Source organism: Dermochelys coriacea, chromosome 14 (assembly GCF_009764565.3).
Source record: "Dermochelys coriacea isolate rDerCor1 chromosome 14, rDerCor1.pri.v4, whole genome shotgun sequence".
Taxonomy (NCBI): Eukaryota; Metazoa; Chordata; order Testudines; family Dermochelyidae; genus Dermochelys; species Dermochelys coriacea.
The window spans coordinates 34,967,172-34,983,145 of record NC_050081.1 but is presented as its reverse complement, the minus strand read 5'-3'; the positions used below and the strand labels follow the sequence as shown (position 1 = coordinate 34,983,145).

Sequence of the window (15,974 nt, the reverse complement as noted above, 5' to 3'; positions counted from 1 at the left end):
ACAGGGAAAGAGACCACTTGGAGACATCTTTCCCCAAAATATTCCCCCACGCCCTACATGCCCCCTTTTTTCAGAAGGCTTGAGAATAATATTTTAACCAATTTGTTACAAATCATTAAAGACCCAACCCCCCGGATTTTGGAACAATGGAAAAATTAATCAGGTTTTTAAAAGAAGGATTTTATTAAAAAAAAGAAAGGTAAAAATTATTTTTGTAAAATTAGGAGGGAAAATACTTTACAGGGTATTTAGATTTAAAACACAGAGGATCCCCCTCTGGGCAAAACCTTAAAGTTACAGAAAACAGGAATAAACCTCCCTCTTAACACAGGGGAAATTCACATAAAACAAAAGATAAACTAATTCGCCTTGCCTGGCTTACCTTTACTGGTTGCAATATTGGAGACTTGGATTAAGATGGGTTGGAGAAAATGGATTTTTGTCTGGCCTTTTTTAGTTTTAAGAGAGAACAAACACATAAACAAAGAGCACAAATCAAAAGCCTCCCCCAAGATTTGAAAGTATCTTGTCCCCTTATTGGTCCTTTGGGTCAGGTGCCAGCCAGGTTAGTTGAGCTTTTTAACCCTTTACAGGTAACAGGATGTTGCCTCTGGCCAGGAGGGATTTTATAGCACTGTATACAGAAAGGTGGTTAGCCTTCTCTTTATATTTATGACAGGTCTGAATGCCCAATTTTTGTTTAAATTAATGGATATTGAATGTGCAAACCCTCAAGGCAGCTGTGAAAGTCCCACCCAGGGGGTTTTCTCACCTGAAGTGCTGTGAAGTATGTGTAGAAATGTATCAGTTTCAGAAGAATTGGGAAAGGGAAATGTCTGTTACAGTGATTTCCCAGTGGGAATGGAAGTGGGTAATTGAGAGAAGCAGAAAGGAGATGTGCTTTGTACTTGTGAAAGTTGGAACTGGATGTTGCACCTTTAGAACTGTCGCCTACACACTCTGTCAGCACCAGGTGTGAACTGGTTTAGTTAGTGGCTTTAGTTAACAGATACATTATGTGGGTTGAATACACGTTTAGGTGACAGGGATACACTCATTTTGAGTTGTATGTAAAAGTCATGTATATGCCCAGAGAGAGAGAGAGAACTCTGTTGGGCTCATTTTGAACCATTAAACAATCAGAACAATTAACTGTCACTGTCTTGTTCCCTGGCCTTTTAGAGAATTTTCCGCACCAGCTGCACTCGTGAGCTGTGTGGCTAGGATGCTGTAATAACACAAACACACTCAGGACCTGCACAGCTGGTCTGAGACGCTGCTCACACTGGGCACAAGATGGTCTCACTCAGGTTGCACTCAGCAGTGACTGGCAGACACTACCTCCATTTCCTGCAGTGTTGGTACCCCAGGGCTGACACATCAAGGGGACAAGCTCCCCGTGGGAAAGAGCTGATCTTAGAGGTGATGCCTGTAGGGGCCCATCCATACCCCCCTCCTTGGCTCATGCTGACCTGAGCACCCAGCTAAAGAAAGGAATCTCCACCCTGTTCTTAGCTGGGACACTCCCCATCTACCCAGGTCCTAGGGGGAGCTGTTCCCATGTATCACTAAGACCAGGGGATAGGCACCTGCTATAGAGTCAGGAGTTGGCCTAGAATGTAGCCAATCAGACCCCGTCCCTCTCCCAGACCAGGTCAGTGCCCCATTCCCATCGCTCACTTCCATCCTCCATCCCCACAGTCAGGAGCTGGGGCTGTTCAGGGGATGGGCCAGAGGGGAGCAGACAAGGAACTGGACAAAAAAAGAGACCTTCTCCCCCTGACCATCCCCCTCAATAGCCAGATTAGACAGGAGTGTAACATGGCCGAGGCAGCGGGGATGCTGGCTGCAGGGATGTTGAGACAGATCTGTCTGTGTGTCCTGATTGTCAGTCTGTCTGCCACGCTTTCATAGTTACAGCACAATTACGTTAATAGCAGGAACTGCACCTTAAACATGATGGTGAAATCTCACCTCTCGCCCTTTTCTCCCTCTAGAGACTCTGCGATTGGATAAGGAGAGTAAGAAAGGTCAGTGTCTGGGCCCATCACATTAGCTGGCAGTAGAGTTATCCCCATAAACACAACAGAGTGAAATCTTGCCAGCCATTATTAATTATTAATTAATCATTGGAACAATTTACTGAGGGTCATGAGCGGCGGGTGGAGCCTCCCTTTGGGGAAGCTAGCCACAGCTCCACCTCTTTCACCCGTGCCCCCCTCCCCCCACAGCCAGAGCCCCGAGACCCCTGTCCCTCCCCTACACTTGAAGGAGCCCCAAGCACCCCCTCCCTCAGCTGGAGGCGCCCCAGGCCGGCTGAAGCCCCGAGCCCTCCCCTCCCACCTGCCCAGAGCTGCCTTATTGTGCCGTGCCTCCCCTTCCCAGACCCCAAGCTGCCTGGGGAAAAACATCTCTCAGGTCTGGAAGATGCTTTTGCTATGCCCCATGCAGGTTCCGGGGCAGCTGAGGTGGTGGTATGTGCTACTCAGCTTCCTGGGTCCATCAGTAATCTACAGTCCAGGGAAATTACTGATGAACCCAGGAAGCTGAATAGCACATACCACCTCCTCAGCCGCCCCGGAATCTGCATGGGGTGTAATAAATCAAAACTTCCCCCCAAAACCCCACAAATGGAGGTCTGGTGGCCGCGGCAGTGGCAGGGGAGGCTGAGCCCTCCTAGCCTATTATACCCACTGCCCATGCCAGGGGTCATGGTGGATTCTCTAGCACTGGCAGTTTTTAATCAAGATAGGAGGTTTTTCTAAACGATCTGCTGTAGGAATTATTGTGGGGAAGCCCTCGGGCTTGTGTTATGTAGGGGTCAGACTAGATGATCAGAATGGTCCCTTCTGGCCTTGGAATCTGTGAATTGATGAATCACTTCTCACCCTGTTCTCTCTCTAGAGACCCTGCTGTCTGAATGGGAGGGAGAGAAAGGTCAGTGTCTGGGCCAGTTACAGTATTAACTCTATCCCCATAAACACGACAAGGGGAAGTCTCACCTCTCTCTCTTTTCTCTCTCTAGAGGCTCTGCGATCTGAGATGGAGAGGCAGAAAGGTCAGTGTCTGGACCAGTTATGTTAGCTGTGGGGTTACCCTTATAAACACGACAGGGGGAATCTCATGTCTCTCCCTTTTCTTCTCCTTCTAGAGGCTCTGCGATCTGCGATGGAGAGACAGAAAGGTCAGGGTCTGGGACCAATGGGATCCGATGGGTTGAAGATTTCATATCATGTCAGTCAAGTCAGCTCAGTCGAACCAACTTAACTCAATTGAAAGTCCCATTTAATGCCAATGGAGTCACAGTTTAACACCTTTAGTTCAATTTTAGCAGGTGGAGTTATAGCCTGTTTGAATGAGTGATGGGGAACATCTCCACCTCAATGCCAGAGCCCAAGCAGTGAGCTTAGGGGCTGCTCACACTGACACAAAGAGGCTCTGAAGGGGAAGGGATCATTTTATCTAATAAACCCCATGGGAATTACAGAAATGGCACCTTGAGCCCAAGGGCCTGAATATACTACCCCAGCTTGGTCAGTCTCATTGCTGGAGACTGTGGGTGCGTGTACAGTGCAAAAAACCACCCATGCCCACAAGTCTCAGAGTCTGGATCAGCTGACTGGAGCTTGCGCTGCAGTGCTAAATCTAGCAGTGTATCTATTCCTGCTCTGATTTCAGGGAAGGGGTTGGAATGGGGGCAGAGAAGGGGTGGGAAGAGGCAGGGCAGGGGCGGGGCCTCATGAAAGGGGTGGAGTGGGGGCGGTGCCGAGGGCTGCGTGGGGGCGGGTGTCAGTAATGCAGCCCTTGGGCCAATGTACTAGTCCACATGTGGCCCTCGTGGTCATTTGAGTTTGAGACCCCTGCTCTAGACGTTTGGGGATCTATCTCCCACCTGTGCCCCCGGCAACACATAAATTGGGGGGAGGAGCATCTAGCTCACCCATGGGCCTGGTCCAGTAGATATGCACAGAGGCCACACAGAACTGAGGTGAGAGACGGGGAGTAGAAGAACCTTCCTCATGGGCAGTGTGTGAACCACCCCTCCGTCCCCTGCCCCTTTCCCTGAGCCCCTGCCAGAGCTCTGAGCTCCCCATCAAGGCCGCTGGCCCTCCCAACCCCCATCCCTAGCAGCCAGTGCCAGAGGGATGTGCCAGTCACTTTTGGGAGCTGCCCAAGGAAAGCACTGACCCCCTGACTCCCTGCACCCCAACTCCCTGACCCAACCCAGAGGCAGCACCCCACACCCAAACTCCCTCCCAGACCCTGCACCGCACACCTGCTCCTGGACCACAATGCTCTGTCCCTGCCTGGTGAAAGTGAGTGAGAGCGGAGAGCGAGTGAAAGAGGGAGGGGGATGGAGTAAGCAGGGAGCAGGGGCGGGGTAGGGGGCATGGCAAGGGTCTTTCAGTTTGCGCCATTAGACAATTGGCAACGCTACCAGATGGGCATGTGGAAGCCCTGGCCATGCTGGAAGCGCCCAACAGCGCAGCCGGCAGCACTGCCCAAATGTCAGGTGGACTGTGTCTGCATGGGCGCAGCTTGTGTGTGCATGGGGGCCCAGTGACGGTTCTGGGGCCCGGAATTGCTGTCGGCAGGCCTGACCTCTCCTATCTCCATTAAATCCTCACCTTTCACAGCTCCCTCCTCTCCCAGTTCTCCTCCTGCCTCCCTAATCGCTTTCGCTGTCTGTTCTGTTGGGTCGGTCTCTTCCTGTCTCCCTCTTTCACAGCACAACCCCCAAAGCTCAGTGCTTGGCCCCAGTGGTTCTTATGGACACTCATGGCATCAGATACCACCTCTATGCCAGTGACTCTCAAACTCCTGCTCTGCTAAAGACTGTTCCCGGGCATCCCATCCCACATCTCAGCCTGCCTGGCAGCTCCTCCTCGTCGATGGCCAGAGGGCAACTTAAGCTCAAAGCTCTTCTGGCCCCCTTACAGCCCACCACACTTCCTAGTTTCTTCGTCTCTTTGGATAACATCACAAACTCTCCCCGAGGCAGGAGGCTGTGACAGCTCTCCCTGCCTCCCCGCCTCCCATCCCGCATACTGGGCTGCCCCGAGCTAGGTACCAGGATCTCTGTCCCTTCTGTGGGCCAGGGATTGTGGTCCTGAGGTGGGGTGTGAGGCCTGAGCTGGCTGCAGGGAGCCCAGAGCAGAGTGGGAGGCCTGGGGTCTGAGCCCTGCTCGAGGTGTCCCCTTATAGGAGGGGCCCGGGGGTATTTCCGCTGCCCTGGCTGGGAGAACCACTCCATGATGTAGGACCAGGTCAGGGGTTGGGGGGGGGCAGGGAGAAAAAAACTCTCCTGTATTTTTGAAATACAGTTTTGGCCACCCCAACAACATCTCCATCAGCCCAGTCAATCTAGACATTGTCTCTGACTCAGCCTCTCTCTAGGCCCCCATGTTCTGACCTCACCCCAGTCTCCCTGCTCCTGCGTGTACAACACGTCACCGATCCAGCCTTTTGTGTCTGTCCTGACAGCCCAGTCTGTCATTTACCCCATCATCTCACACCTCCACTGCTGTGAACTCCTCCTGTCTGGCCTTGATGCCAGCTGCTTTGTTCCCTCAGCTCCATCCAAAGCACAGCTGCTAGGCTCAGCCCTCAGGCTCATCTCCTCTGCCACGTCCACCACTTAGTTCCACTGAGGCCCCCTCCAGCACCGCTCCAGCACAAGCTCCTTGTTTTCACCTTTAGGCCCCTCAACTCAACATTTAGTCCCACCCTGTCTGAGTGATTGGTGCCGCCTTCCCCCTGCCAGCGATGGCTGGTTCTAGGGGTGGGTGCGCGGGGCCAGTTCCAGGGGTGGGCCAGCAAAGCCAGTTCCAGGGGTGGGAGCGCAGGGCCAGTTCCATTGGTGGGCCAACCGGGCTGTCATCCTCGGCACCACTTCCAGGGGAAGCTGTACTGCCGCTGGGCTTTTTTTTCTCTCTTTCTCCTGGTAGTCTAGGTAGGGTGACCAGATAGTGTGAAAAATCTGGACACTTTTTTTTCGTGTGGGGAGTGGAATAGTTGCATTTATAAGACAAAGCCCCTAATATTGGAATGTCTGGTCACCCACAGCCTGGGTCACCTACCTGTCTGCTTCTCCCCCTTCCACTCCATGTACAGAAAAACACCCCATTAGTATTAGTAAATCTGCCCCTTCTCTCGTCAATCCCTCCTCCAAACCCAGCTGTGTTGTGGCCCCTGGAATCTCTCCTGACTGTGCACGTGGTGGGCCTGGCCCTGAGTGTGTGTGTACAGGACCTAGCAACATGGGGCCTGGCACTCTGTGTGCGTACAGGACCTAGCTCAGAGAAGCCCAGCCCTGTGTGTGTGTGTGTGTGTGTGTGTGTGACTGTGTACAGAACCTAGCACAGTGGGGCCCGCCCATGAATGTGTGCACAGCACCTAGCCCTGAGTGTGTGCGCCAAGGATCTAGCACGATCGGGCCTGGCCCTGAGCGTGTGTGTACAGGTCCTAGCACCATGGGGCCTGGCATTGTGTATGCATACAGGATGTAGCCTCGTGGGTCTCAGCCCTGAGTGTGTGTGTACAGGACCTAGCACAGTGGAGCCAGGCCCTGAGTGTGTGTGTACAGGATCTAACACTGTGGAGCCTGACCTTCAGCATGCATGTACAAGACCTAACACAGTGGGACCCAGTCCCCAGGGTATGTCTACAGGACGTAGTGTGATCGGCCCTGGCCCTGAGTGTGTGCGTACAGGACCCAGCTCAGTGGGGCCCAGCTCTGAGTGCGACCTCTAGATTCTACTGGAATGCAAATAACAATGTGCAGTGGGGCGGGAAACTGGCCATGGGCTATGGAGGTATGGCCTGGGTTGGGGCTTAAAGGTGTGAGTGTCTGTGCAGAGGATGGGGGACGAAGAGGGGCAGGTGGGTGGAGGGTTGCAGGGAACAATGTGGCACGGCCAGAGACGAGTAATGACGTGGAGTCAGGAAGCCCTGCTCTCTGGGCCAGGTATAACGTAGTAGATCTAACAGATGGGGCAGGACAGCTTAAGTCCATTCGCCCATAAGAAGCCAGCTCCTGGGCTGTGCTCTGCTTAGTGTCTTATGGATAAATCTTTCAAAACACTTGTATCACCAGTGAGGGAGACATCGCTTTTAGCTTGACTATTGCCCATTAAGTTTTGAGACTCAATGTTAATTCCCGCTGTCTTTGACTTTCCAGCGGAATACGAGGCAGCGAAAGGTAAGGGCATTTGTATTAGTTCTGATTATGCTTTAAATTGGAAAAGGAACACTCAGCGCCGTGTGTGCAAAGACGTGTTAGTATAAAAAATTAATGTGTTACTGAGACAGATAACGTACATGACAAGGGGAAATCCAGATATTACCCAGACATAATGGATGGGAAATTTTTGGTATTGAAATATGAATATTAACAGTTTTATTTTTCATATTAACTGTCGGAAATACCCTTAAAAAGTAAACAAACAAACATCACTTACTGACACCTGAGAGACCCTGTGACGAGAACAAGGATTCTTTTATACCAGTAGGGCCCAGCCCGGTGAGCTCTTCATGGATGTTCTCCCAGACCCATAGGTCTCCTTGGAGCAGGATTGGGCCTGTTGGCTTACACACACAGCAGCTGTAGGATCAGGCACATAGGTCTGATCCCACTGAAGCTGGCAGGAGTTGCAGGCACTCAGTACCCCTTGGGGTCACCCAGCATCACCCAGATGATAGAGACACTTAGGAAGGAAGAGTTCTTTGAGGTGCAGGCCCAGGTTCTCTGATGGGCCAGGACCTGCTTGGGATGGGGGCAGGGCGGGAGCTGGTTATGGCTCCCTGGTTCTCAGGCTGCCCCAGGGGTTGCTCTCATTCGCTCTAGCTAGCTGTAGTCCCTGAGAATTGGTGATGTGCCCTGCCCTGCCCCAGCACACACACCCCAGCCCCGACACTCCCCCCCTACACCAGGATGATGGGGGGGCAATTAACACAAGAGCCAGCTATACTGCTTTATCCCAGCTGGGCTTTCCCTACAGCAGGGGAATTCTCTGATGTCCAGGGCCTGGTTCCAGCCAGTCTGCACCATCCATGCACACAGTGACCGGAGCAGGGAAAGAACTGGGCCCATTATCACTAATGGCCCCATTCTGCCCCCCTGACTCACATGAGTGATCCTCACAGGTGCGGCCCCATTGATTTCTGGGGGGAGGGTTTGCAGGATCAGATACAATAAAGGAGAAGTCATAATTAGTTATTAGGAGCCCAATCCTGCTGTTCTTATTCAGGCAAAATTCCCACTGAAGCCAATGTAATGCAGGGTTAGAAATGGGCACTTTTGTTACTGAGAATCTCTCCTGTTGATTCATTTATGTTCTTTTTTCCTTTTCTCCCCTCTCATTCCCATGGACCCTCTGGCAGAACTGGGTAAGCTGTTTCCGGTTGTGTGGTTTGTTTTTCACAGTATATGACTTGCTGAGTCTGCATTTCGTTTGTGTAAATTCTCATTTCTGATTATTTCAGGACTCACCAGAGCCCAAGGATACGCAGGTAACAAGCTGATACTGCCGCAGTCACTCTCAGACCCATTCCTCTGGGAAACTCGGTCGCTGCTCAATCCTCTTACAGCTCTCACAATATCTAAGGGGTCAGGCAAAATGTCTTTGTCTGCATGAAACTTTGAGGAGCTTGGTTATTCACACACTCCCTAGGGTACCTGCTGGGGGTAGTGGGGAGCTGGTGCAAACAGATAATTATTTAAAACTGCGTTCTGTTGCTATTTTATAGCCTCTAGCTAATACATTGTTTATTTCAATACTGACCATTTTTTGGCAGAAACATCCAGTTGATGAGCTTATCCAACCCTGCTGGATGGCAGAGAGTGGATGGTTTCAGAGTAGCAGCCATGTTAGTCTGTATTCGCAAAAAGAAAAGGAGTACTTGTGGCACCTTAGAGACTAACAAATTTATTTGAGCATAAGCTTTCGTGAGCTACAGCTCACTTCATCGGATGCATCCGATGAAGTGAGCTGTAGCTCACGAAAGCTTATGCTCAAATAAATTTGTTAGTCTCTAAGGTGCCACAAGTACTCCTTTTCTTTTTAGAGAGTGGATGGAGAGCAGAGGAGCAGCTGGTGGTTCTAGAAGGGTTGCTGGGGTGAGGTGAATTTAAACCTCCTGTCCCCATACTTAGGGCTTCTCAGTGTGGGGAATTCATGGGGAAGAACCCAGCATAGCTAGTGTGGAATATTCTGCACTTGTATTCTTCCAGTGTGGATTAACCCAAAGCAGACAAGGGCACTCTTAGCGTGGAATAAGAGTGTCCACACAGGCAGCTAGTGCTGATTAGCTGTTCTGCATTAGCTACTCAGGGCTTTTCCCCATGTAAACAAGACCTTAAAGTTACTTCCAAGCAGAGGTGAAAGTAAGCTGGTGTGCCCCGGTGCAGCACACCAGTAAGAGATTGGCCAGTTGGGGGCAGGGCTCTGGATGCTGCCTGCAGGGTAACACAGGGTGATGCTGGGTATGGGTGGTGTGGGCGGCTCATCCCCCGCCTTCTGCCTGCTCCCTCCCCTTCTACTCTTCTCCCCCACAGGAGCCAACCCACACACCCCCCATGATCCCCGGCCCCAGCACCAGACGGCAAGGTGCGGGGGGGGGGGGTGAGGCCCCAGTCCTGGTGCACTCGAGCCAGCACACACAGTCCCTAGGTGACACTGCCCCAACCCCCTGCCCTGAACCCACTCCCCAAAGGGCGGTTTCCATAGGACAGTACCTGTAAGAAATTTAACTTACTTTCACACCTGCTTCCAAGGGAAAGAGGAGAAGCATCCCATCAGGTCCACTCCCAGGGACCACAAGCCCTGACTATCCCCTGCTGTGGCAAAGCTGGGCCTAGATCTGCTGGTTCCTAGGTCAGCACTTTAACCACAAGAGCATCTCCAGTAGTAGACAGGCCACTGGACTGGACAGGGGAGGCTTGGGGAGCAGAGCCCCGTAACGCCAGAGGACTGTCACAGGGCTTGGGTCTCATGTGCCACCACAGGACATGGACCTTGCACATATGCACTGTGATAGTGCCCAGTGCCTGGGTGAGTCAGTGTGAATTAAAGCAGCACAGGAGTGTGGGGGGCAGTCAGAGCTGGGAAGCCAGGTGAGAACAGGGGGTTCTGAGGCAGGCAGGAAGGAGGAGGAGGTGGTTGGATGATGCTCAGCAGCAGGGAGTTTGTTCGGGGTATAGGGGGAGCTGGTGGGAGAAGGGAACAAAGGGAGAAGGAGGGTGAGTGGGGATGGTAGTGGGGGAGCAGCAGGAGGTGTCAGGTGAGGGGTGGGCAAGGCAGATCCTGGGGGTGGGGACAAGGAGTGGAGCCAGTGAAGGGGACGGCAGTGGGTGTGAGGGGGCCTGTAGCCCGATTTAGAGATTCTATATTGAATATACTGATTACTTACGAATTTTTAGTTATCACTTTGTGGGTTGACCGGTTTTTGTCCCAAGATCAGGCCCAGTATTATTAAATCATTGCACAGTTGGGAACCCCACTGTGCACAGCTGCAACACTCACACTATAGGAACTCTTTGGGTATGTCTACACTACCCGCAGGATCGGCGGGCAGCGATCGATCCAGCAGGGGTCGATTTATCGCGTCTAGTCTAGATCCGATAAATCGACCCCCTGAGCGCTCTCCCGTCGACTCCTGTACTCCAGCTCAGCAAGAGGCGCGGGCAGAGTTGACAGGGGAGCGGCAGCCGGCGACTCACCGCAGTGAAGACACCGCGGTGGGTCGGTCTAAGTACGTCGAATTCAGCTACGTTATTCACGTAGCTGAAGTTGCGTAACTTAGATTGAAACACCCCCCCACCCCCAGTGTAGACCAGACCTCTTAGATTTACAAATAGTTTATTAACACATTTTGCAAAGTCACAGAAACCCCAACTCAGGAGGGTAGTCAGAGATGCTACAGAATGTCCATTGGCACGTTCATATCATTTTTTTTTTTTTTGCAAAAGAACCTAAAACGTGAGCCATTGTTTTTTATGTGGTGGGCCAGAGTGACGAGGAGGAGGAGTTGGTGTCAGCGATCAGGACAGAATGGCAGGGTAAGGCTAGAGTCAGGAAGGCCAGATGCTCCTTTTGGGTTATTTCAGACCCCTGTCACTGCCAGTCCTGCTTCCCTCCACGCCCTTGCTGCCCCCAGCCCAGCACAGTCTGCACCCACTGGACCCTGAACACGGCTGGGCTCTGGGCCATTCCACACCCCTGGCTCCTGAGCCTGTCAGGATCCTGAGCCAGTCTCCTCAGTGCCTCCTTCTAGGGGATCACCAGCCCCTGGGGAGCCTCCTGTCACCCCCCCCAGAAACCCCGTCCTGGGCAGGGTCTCAGGCCCTGAGTCACTCGCTGGCTGCTCCCGGCTGGCCAGGCCCAGGGTCTCCAGCAGGGCCGTTGTGCTGGCACCGCGCTCGCTGCCAAAGCTCCCAGCCCCTGGCCCAGCCCAGCCTGTTGTCCCAGCGCGGACCCCTCCCCTTTGGGGGGGGGACGCTGCTGCTCTCAATGGCCGAGCCCCTCGCCCTGCCACTGCCTCTGCCACTGCGCTCGCAGGCTCAGCCCGTGCCAGGGCCAATGCGGCGCTGCTGGGGCTGCTCCTCCCGCGGCACCTGGGTTCTCTGTGTCTGGGGCAAATGGCCGGGCGAGTGGGCAGGGACCTGCTCAGAGACACCTGCCCTGTGCTGCACCCAGAGGGCAGAGACCAGCCAGGGCTGGACAGCAAAGTGCCACCGCGCTGGGATTAACCCTTTCCTTCCACCCACCCCAGCAGTCCCAGCCAGTCAATGCCACTCGACTGCCCACGCTCTGACCCCAGGGACCGGGATCCGGCAGCTCGGGGGAGTTGCTGGGTGAATGTGTGGGGCAGAATAACCAGGGCTTCCTGCGCCCCAAGATCCCTGTGTGCAATGGGGAAGCCCTTAGTGACTGGGCAGTGAGTGTTGTTATTGATATAGCACCCACGAGTGAGCCAGGCCCTGCAGAGACAGAACAAGGGGCTGCCAACCCCACAGAGCTCCTGGTCTGAGTGCAGACAAGGCCCAGCAAGGGCAGCAGCAAACTCTGAGGTGATGCAAGAATCCCAATGCACCCTTGGGCCTGTCTGGCTGGGTGTGACAGAGTATTGTAGCGACCCAGCTGGCTCCGTGCTGGGCCCTGGATCACACACAGTTCAATATCCAGCCACCAAGGGGCTCAGTACCCCCAGGGCACAGGGCAGGGCAGGGGCAGCCAGAGGGCAGGGGCAGCAGGCTCAGAGACAGTCGCACGCTGCAGGGAAGAGGGAACAGCCTGGGAGCTGGGGTGGGGAGGCCAGGAGTCAGGTGGAAGGTACCATCCTGTGTTCAGTTGCTCCAGGTTCTCACTCAGGGACGCAGGCTCCATTGCACCCAGGCAAACAGACTGGAGAGATTTTAGAGTAGCAGCCGTGTTAGTCTGTATTCGCAAAAAGAAAAGGAGTACTTGTAGCACCTTAGAGGCTAACAAATTTATTAGAGCATAAGCTTGCGTGAGCTACAGCTCACTTCATCGGATGCATTTGGGAAGTGAGCTGTAGCTCACGCAAGCTTATGCTCGAATAAATTTGTTAGTCTCTAAGGTGCCACAAGTACTCCTTTTCTTTAGACTGGAGAGAGCGAGGTTTTATCTGCCTGGGGAACGGGCAGTAGTTCTGTTAAATGGGGGTCAGTTGTGCAGACTCATCAGGGGGTGGCGCCCTCAGGTACCACCCTCAGCCAGCTCTGGGTGGCCCTGCAACTACCCTGCCTCAGTTTACTCTCTTCAGTCCTCCTTAAACTTCTCCCCACAGTCCAAAAAGGCTGAGACAAAAGTCCCCTGCTGGGGTCCACTCTTAGTCCCAGTAAACCCCCAAATAATTTTTTTTCCTTTACTCTGTTCCAGCCTCTGGCTCGAATTCAAGGTCCTCACTCTCCTCAAGTCAGGAGCCCCCAGCCCTCCTTCCTTGAGCCAGGTTCAGTCCAGACTGCACCTGCAGGCCTCTGTCCTCATACAGCTGCAGTTTCTATCAATGTCCTCTCTGGCAGCTTCTCCCCCTTAGAGGAGCTCCTCTCTCTAGGAGCACCCCTTCCAGGCTCCTTGCTCTGTGAGCAATCCTCAGCAGCTTCCTGTTTCTGGGATCCCTTCAGCTGAGCCCTGGTAATCCTTTATCAGGCTCATTAGCTGTTTAGCTGCCAACTAGCCACCTAGGGATTTAATGACTTCCAGGTGGGGCTGGGTTGGCTGGTTCTCCCTTACAGGAGCCTGTCACAGGCAGGCTCTTCCCTGACTCCCCTTAAAGGGCCGGCCCCCATGACCTCCCTTCCCCGGGTCTATCCAAAGGCAGGCTTGACCGCAGCTAACACTCGCTTATGTTCTGTAGCCAGGGGGCACTTCCTGCCCTTCTGCCACAAGGAAACCTACAAGGCCCTTGGCCATATTTTTAGTCTCATCATTGAATTGTGAAAAAATGAAGAGACCAGGAGTTGTGTTCCCCCCAGTCCTGTGTAGCTCATGTGACGGGCAAAATCCCCCATAGTCTGCAGCACGGCATAGTTCAGAACAGCTTGTACTCTGTGAGTCAGGCCCTCTGGCCATAGCAGAAGTCGGCAATAGCACCGGGCTTCCACCATTGCCGTCATGTTGCTGTAACAGATACGGGCTGGCTACAGACCTTCCCCCGGAGCCACATACACACCAGATGTGCTCATCACAAGGCCCTTTAATGCTCTGCCAGGTCTGGCTGAGGTTACCTTAAATAAGGTCTGTTACACACAGCCCCACCTAGCTACAAGGTCCCTCCAACAGCTGCCTCCCAGGACACACACACACACACACGTACCCTTTGGAGTTAAGTGTGTCTTTCATTCAGATAGCTTCTTAATAGCATCTCTAATTACTACTGAGCACAGCTTTTTTTTCCTGCAGCCTTTAGTAAATGAGCTCTGGGAGCACATTTCAGATCCTCCTCTGTCCACATGGCTGGGTGTAATGTTAGCAGCTGGGAAAGTGCCTTTCTGCTCCTCCCCTTTTCCTGTAGGATGGACTTCGGTTTAACCCAGCTCTGGTTCGGGCTTTGTGTTGCTCTTTCAGGTCTCTGGGGGGAGAGGTCCCCAGTCTCTTCCTTTCCTATTTCATCTTCCTCTTGGACGTGTATTTTTACGGTGGCTTTTCCCTCCAGCAGGTGGAATCCCCACCTTAGACAGTCCATCTTCCACACGATGGGCCTGCACCTCTGCACCCACCTCAGCGCTGTTCTTGTCTCCAGCCGGCTGGTGTAGCTCACTGCCCAGCTGCTCTGTTTTCTGGAGAAACTGCGCCTTTTCTTTCTGACATAATTTCATCTCTTTCCACAAGGCCTCTGGGCTCTTCTGCTCTGTATGCATCTCAGAGCCAGCTTCGTTCCACACTCAATCTTAAGCTAGTTCTGGAGATTAGTCAGCTCCTTCTGCAACAACAAACAGTGCTGTTCTCCGGTCACCTTCCAGTGCTGAGATGGGCTCCTTCCAGTGCTTCTGCTCCCGCTGGATGGCTCCCTTGTCTTCTCTAGCTCCTGCAGGGCTTCAGCCTTTGGGACTGGAGGGTGCTCAGCTGTGCAAGGCCTTCTGCCCTGCTCTCCTCAGCTGAAGCAACCTTTTCTTCTAGTTCTACCCAGTCCATTAGTGGGTGGAGTGGCTGGGTAGCTGTAGAGGACATGGCCACTAGTGCAGCTTCCTTTGTAGCCAGTAACTCTGTATCTGTGCCTGTCGACATCCAGCCCTTCAATGCGTGATCCACTTGTTCCCCTAAAAAGCCTCCCAGGACACCCGCAGCATCATTGCACTCCCCTGTGTAAATGCGCCTCCTGGTGATTTATTGCTGGGCTCTCTCTTATCGCACACGCCAGAGCCCTCTGCATGCACATCTGCCCACTCCTGAGCCATCAGCTCTAGTCTTTCTAGTTCTTTAACTTATTCCAGGAGCTGTTCCTTCTCCTCTATTAGTAAATGTCCACATTTGATCTAAGAGGTGTGATTCCCAGCTCATGTAGACGTAGCTGAGCTAGCACCTAAAAATAGCCAGTGGCCAGGGTAACACAGGCGGCAGCTTCAGCTAACCATCTGAGTAGAAACCCACACAGCCCCCCTTGGTACGTACTCAGGCAGCTGGCCCGAGCTGCTCTTCCTAGCCGGGCTACACTGCTACCTTTAGTGTGCTAGCCTGAGCAGAGTTAGCGCAGGTACGTTTACATGAGCTGGGAATCGCACCTCCCAGCTCAGTTGCAGACACCCTCTGTTTCCAGTTCTCCAGGTTTCTTTCTTCTAACCGGCGCGGCAGGCTCCTGTGTCCCAGCAAACCCTCCTCTAGTTTTCCAGCCACGCTACTCACATCCTGCAGTCCTTTCTGGGGCCCCTCCTTCGCAAGGCCTAGGGCTTGTTCAAGCCCTTTCCGTTTTGGCTCCTGGGTAACTTTCCTCTTGCATGGCTCATTTTCTACCTTGGCTGCCTGCGGCTTGGCTGTCTTGAAACTGCTGTTCCCCATCTCCCTGTTGCTTTGCACCTTCAATGGCTGAACTATTCTGGTCTCCAGGTGCTGCTTCTCCTCTAGGACCAGGGCTCCATGACCAGGGGTATTGGCAATTCCAACTGCCGCTTCCTCCCTGTGGGATGGTGCCTGGCACTTGGTACATTCAGCAGCTGTGAGTTTTTCCTGCATTTGAATAATCTCATCAGTCCTTGGCTTATGGGGGTGCTGGAGCTTTATTTTCAATGGCTGGGCTTCTTGGGAGCTAGAGCAGAATTTCTTCTCCCAAACACCCTGTTTCTTTTTCAGTGCATTGACCCATTTGCTCTCCATAGTCACAACTTGGTGGCTTCTCTCTCACTCTACGAATAGCTCCTTCTGCCTGTCTTCTGGTCACTGGGTTTGCCCCTGTTGCTTGGCCAGTTTCAGTAAGAAAACCCGCACCTGGGCCGGCAAATTACAGAGCAGTTCAAT

The 15,974-nt window shown here is 53.1% G+C and overlaps 10 protein-coding genes across 23 annotated transcripts in view; 3 read left to right on the top strand and 7 right to left on the bottom strand.

The window, feature by feature from the left end:
• The window catches only part of LOC119843336 (butyrophilin subfamily 1 member A1-like), a 1,931,986-nt gene that overhangs the window by 133,320 nt on the left and 1,782,692 nt on the right, over window positions 1-15,974 (bottom strand). The gene's annotated exons all lie outside the window — the stretch shown is intronic.
• LOC119843287 (zinc finger protein 850-like) overlaps window positions 1-15,974 on the top strand; it is a 1,467,609-nt gene that overhangs the window by 259,686 nt on the left and 1,191,949 nt on the right. The gene's annotated exons all lie outside the window — the stretch shown is intronic.
• LOC119843274 (zinc finger protein 850-like) overlaps window positions 1-15,974 on the bottom strand; it is a 1,382,451-nt gene that overhangs the window by 472,322 nt on the left and 894,155 nt on the right. The window lies entirely within an intron of this gene.
• Window positions 1-15,974, top strand: part of LOC119843356 (zinc finger protein RFP-like) — a 1,128,717-nt gene that overhangs the window by 235,784 nt on the left and 876,959 nt on the right. The gene's annotated exons all lie outside the window — the stretch shown is intronic.
• LOC119843308 (butyrophilin subfamily 1 member A1-like) overlaps window positions 1-15,974 on the top strand; it is a 910,188-nt gene that overhangs the window by 36,017 nt on the left and 858,197 nt on the right. For 3 of the 9 annotated variants that reach the window (XM_043496797.1, XM_043496794.1, XM_038372511.2), the window contains exons 6-12: window positions 1,998-2,030; window positions 2,905-2,937; window positions 3,026-3,058; window positions 3,152-3,184; window positions 7,181-7,201; window positions 8,383-8,388; window positions 8,485-8,511. The exons of 1 other annotated variant lie outside the window; for it this stretch is intronic. In XM_043496797.1, coding sequence (XP_043352732.1) covers window positions 1,998-2,030; window positions 2,905-2,937; window positions 3,026-3,058; window positions 3,152-3,184; window positions 7,181-7,201; window positions 8,383-8,388; window positions 8,485-8,511 — 186 coding nt within the window. Of the gene's footprint in view, window positions 1-1,997; window positions 2,031-2,904; window positions 2,938-3,025; window positions 3,059-3,151; window positions 3,185-7,180; window positions 7,202-8,382; window positions 8,389-8,484; window positions 8,512-8,796; window positions 8,831-15,974 lie in introns of those variants that run through there. 5 more of the 9 variants (XM_043496795.1, XM_043496796.1, XM_043496802.1 and 2 more) reach the window with 4 other exon arrangements.
• LOC119843309 (butyrophilin subfamily 1 member A1-like) overlaps window positions 1-15,974 on the bottom strand; it is an 845,206-nt gene that overhangs the window by 126,812 nt on the left and 702,420 nt on the right. The gene's annotated exons all lie outside the window — the stretch shown is intronic.
• The window catches only part of LOC119843327 (E3 ubiquitin-protein ligase TRIM11-like), a 790,215-nt gene that overhangs the window by 160,979 nt on the left and 613,262 nt on the right, over window positions 1-15,974 (bottom strand).
• The window catches only part of LOC119842642 (zinc finger protein 239-like), a 1,225,455-nt gene that overhangs the window by 938,684 nt on the left and 270,797 nt on the right, over window positions 1-15,974 (bottom strand). The window lies entirely within an intron of this gene.
• LOC119843367 (zinc finger protein 664-like) overlaps window positions 1-15,974 on the bottom strand; it is a 1,158,238-nt gene that overhangs the window by 1,020,333 nt on the left and 121,931 nt on the right. The window lies entirely within an intron of this gene.
• The window catches only part of LOC119843338 (zinc finger protein 850-like), a 621,437-nt gene that overhangs the window by 483,532 nt on the left and 121,931 nt on the right, over window positions 1-15,974 (bottom strand). The window lies entirely within an intron of this gene.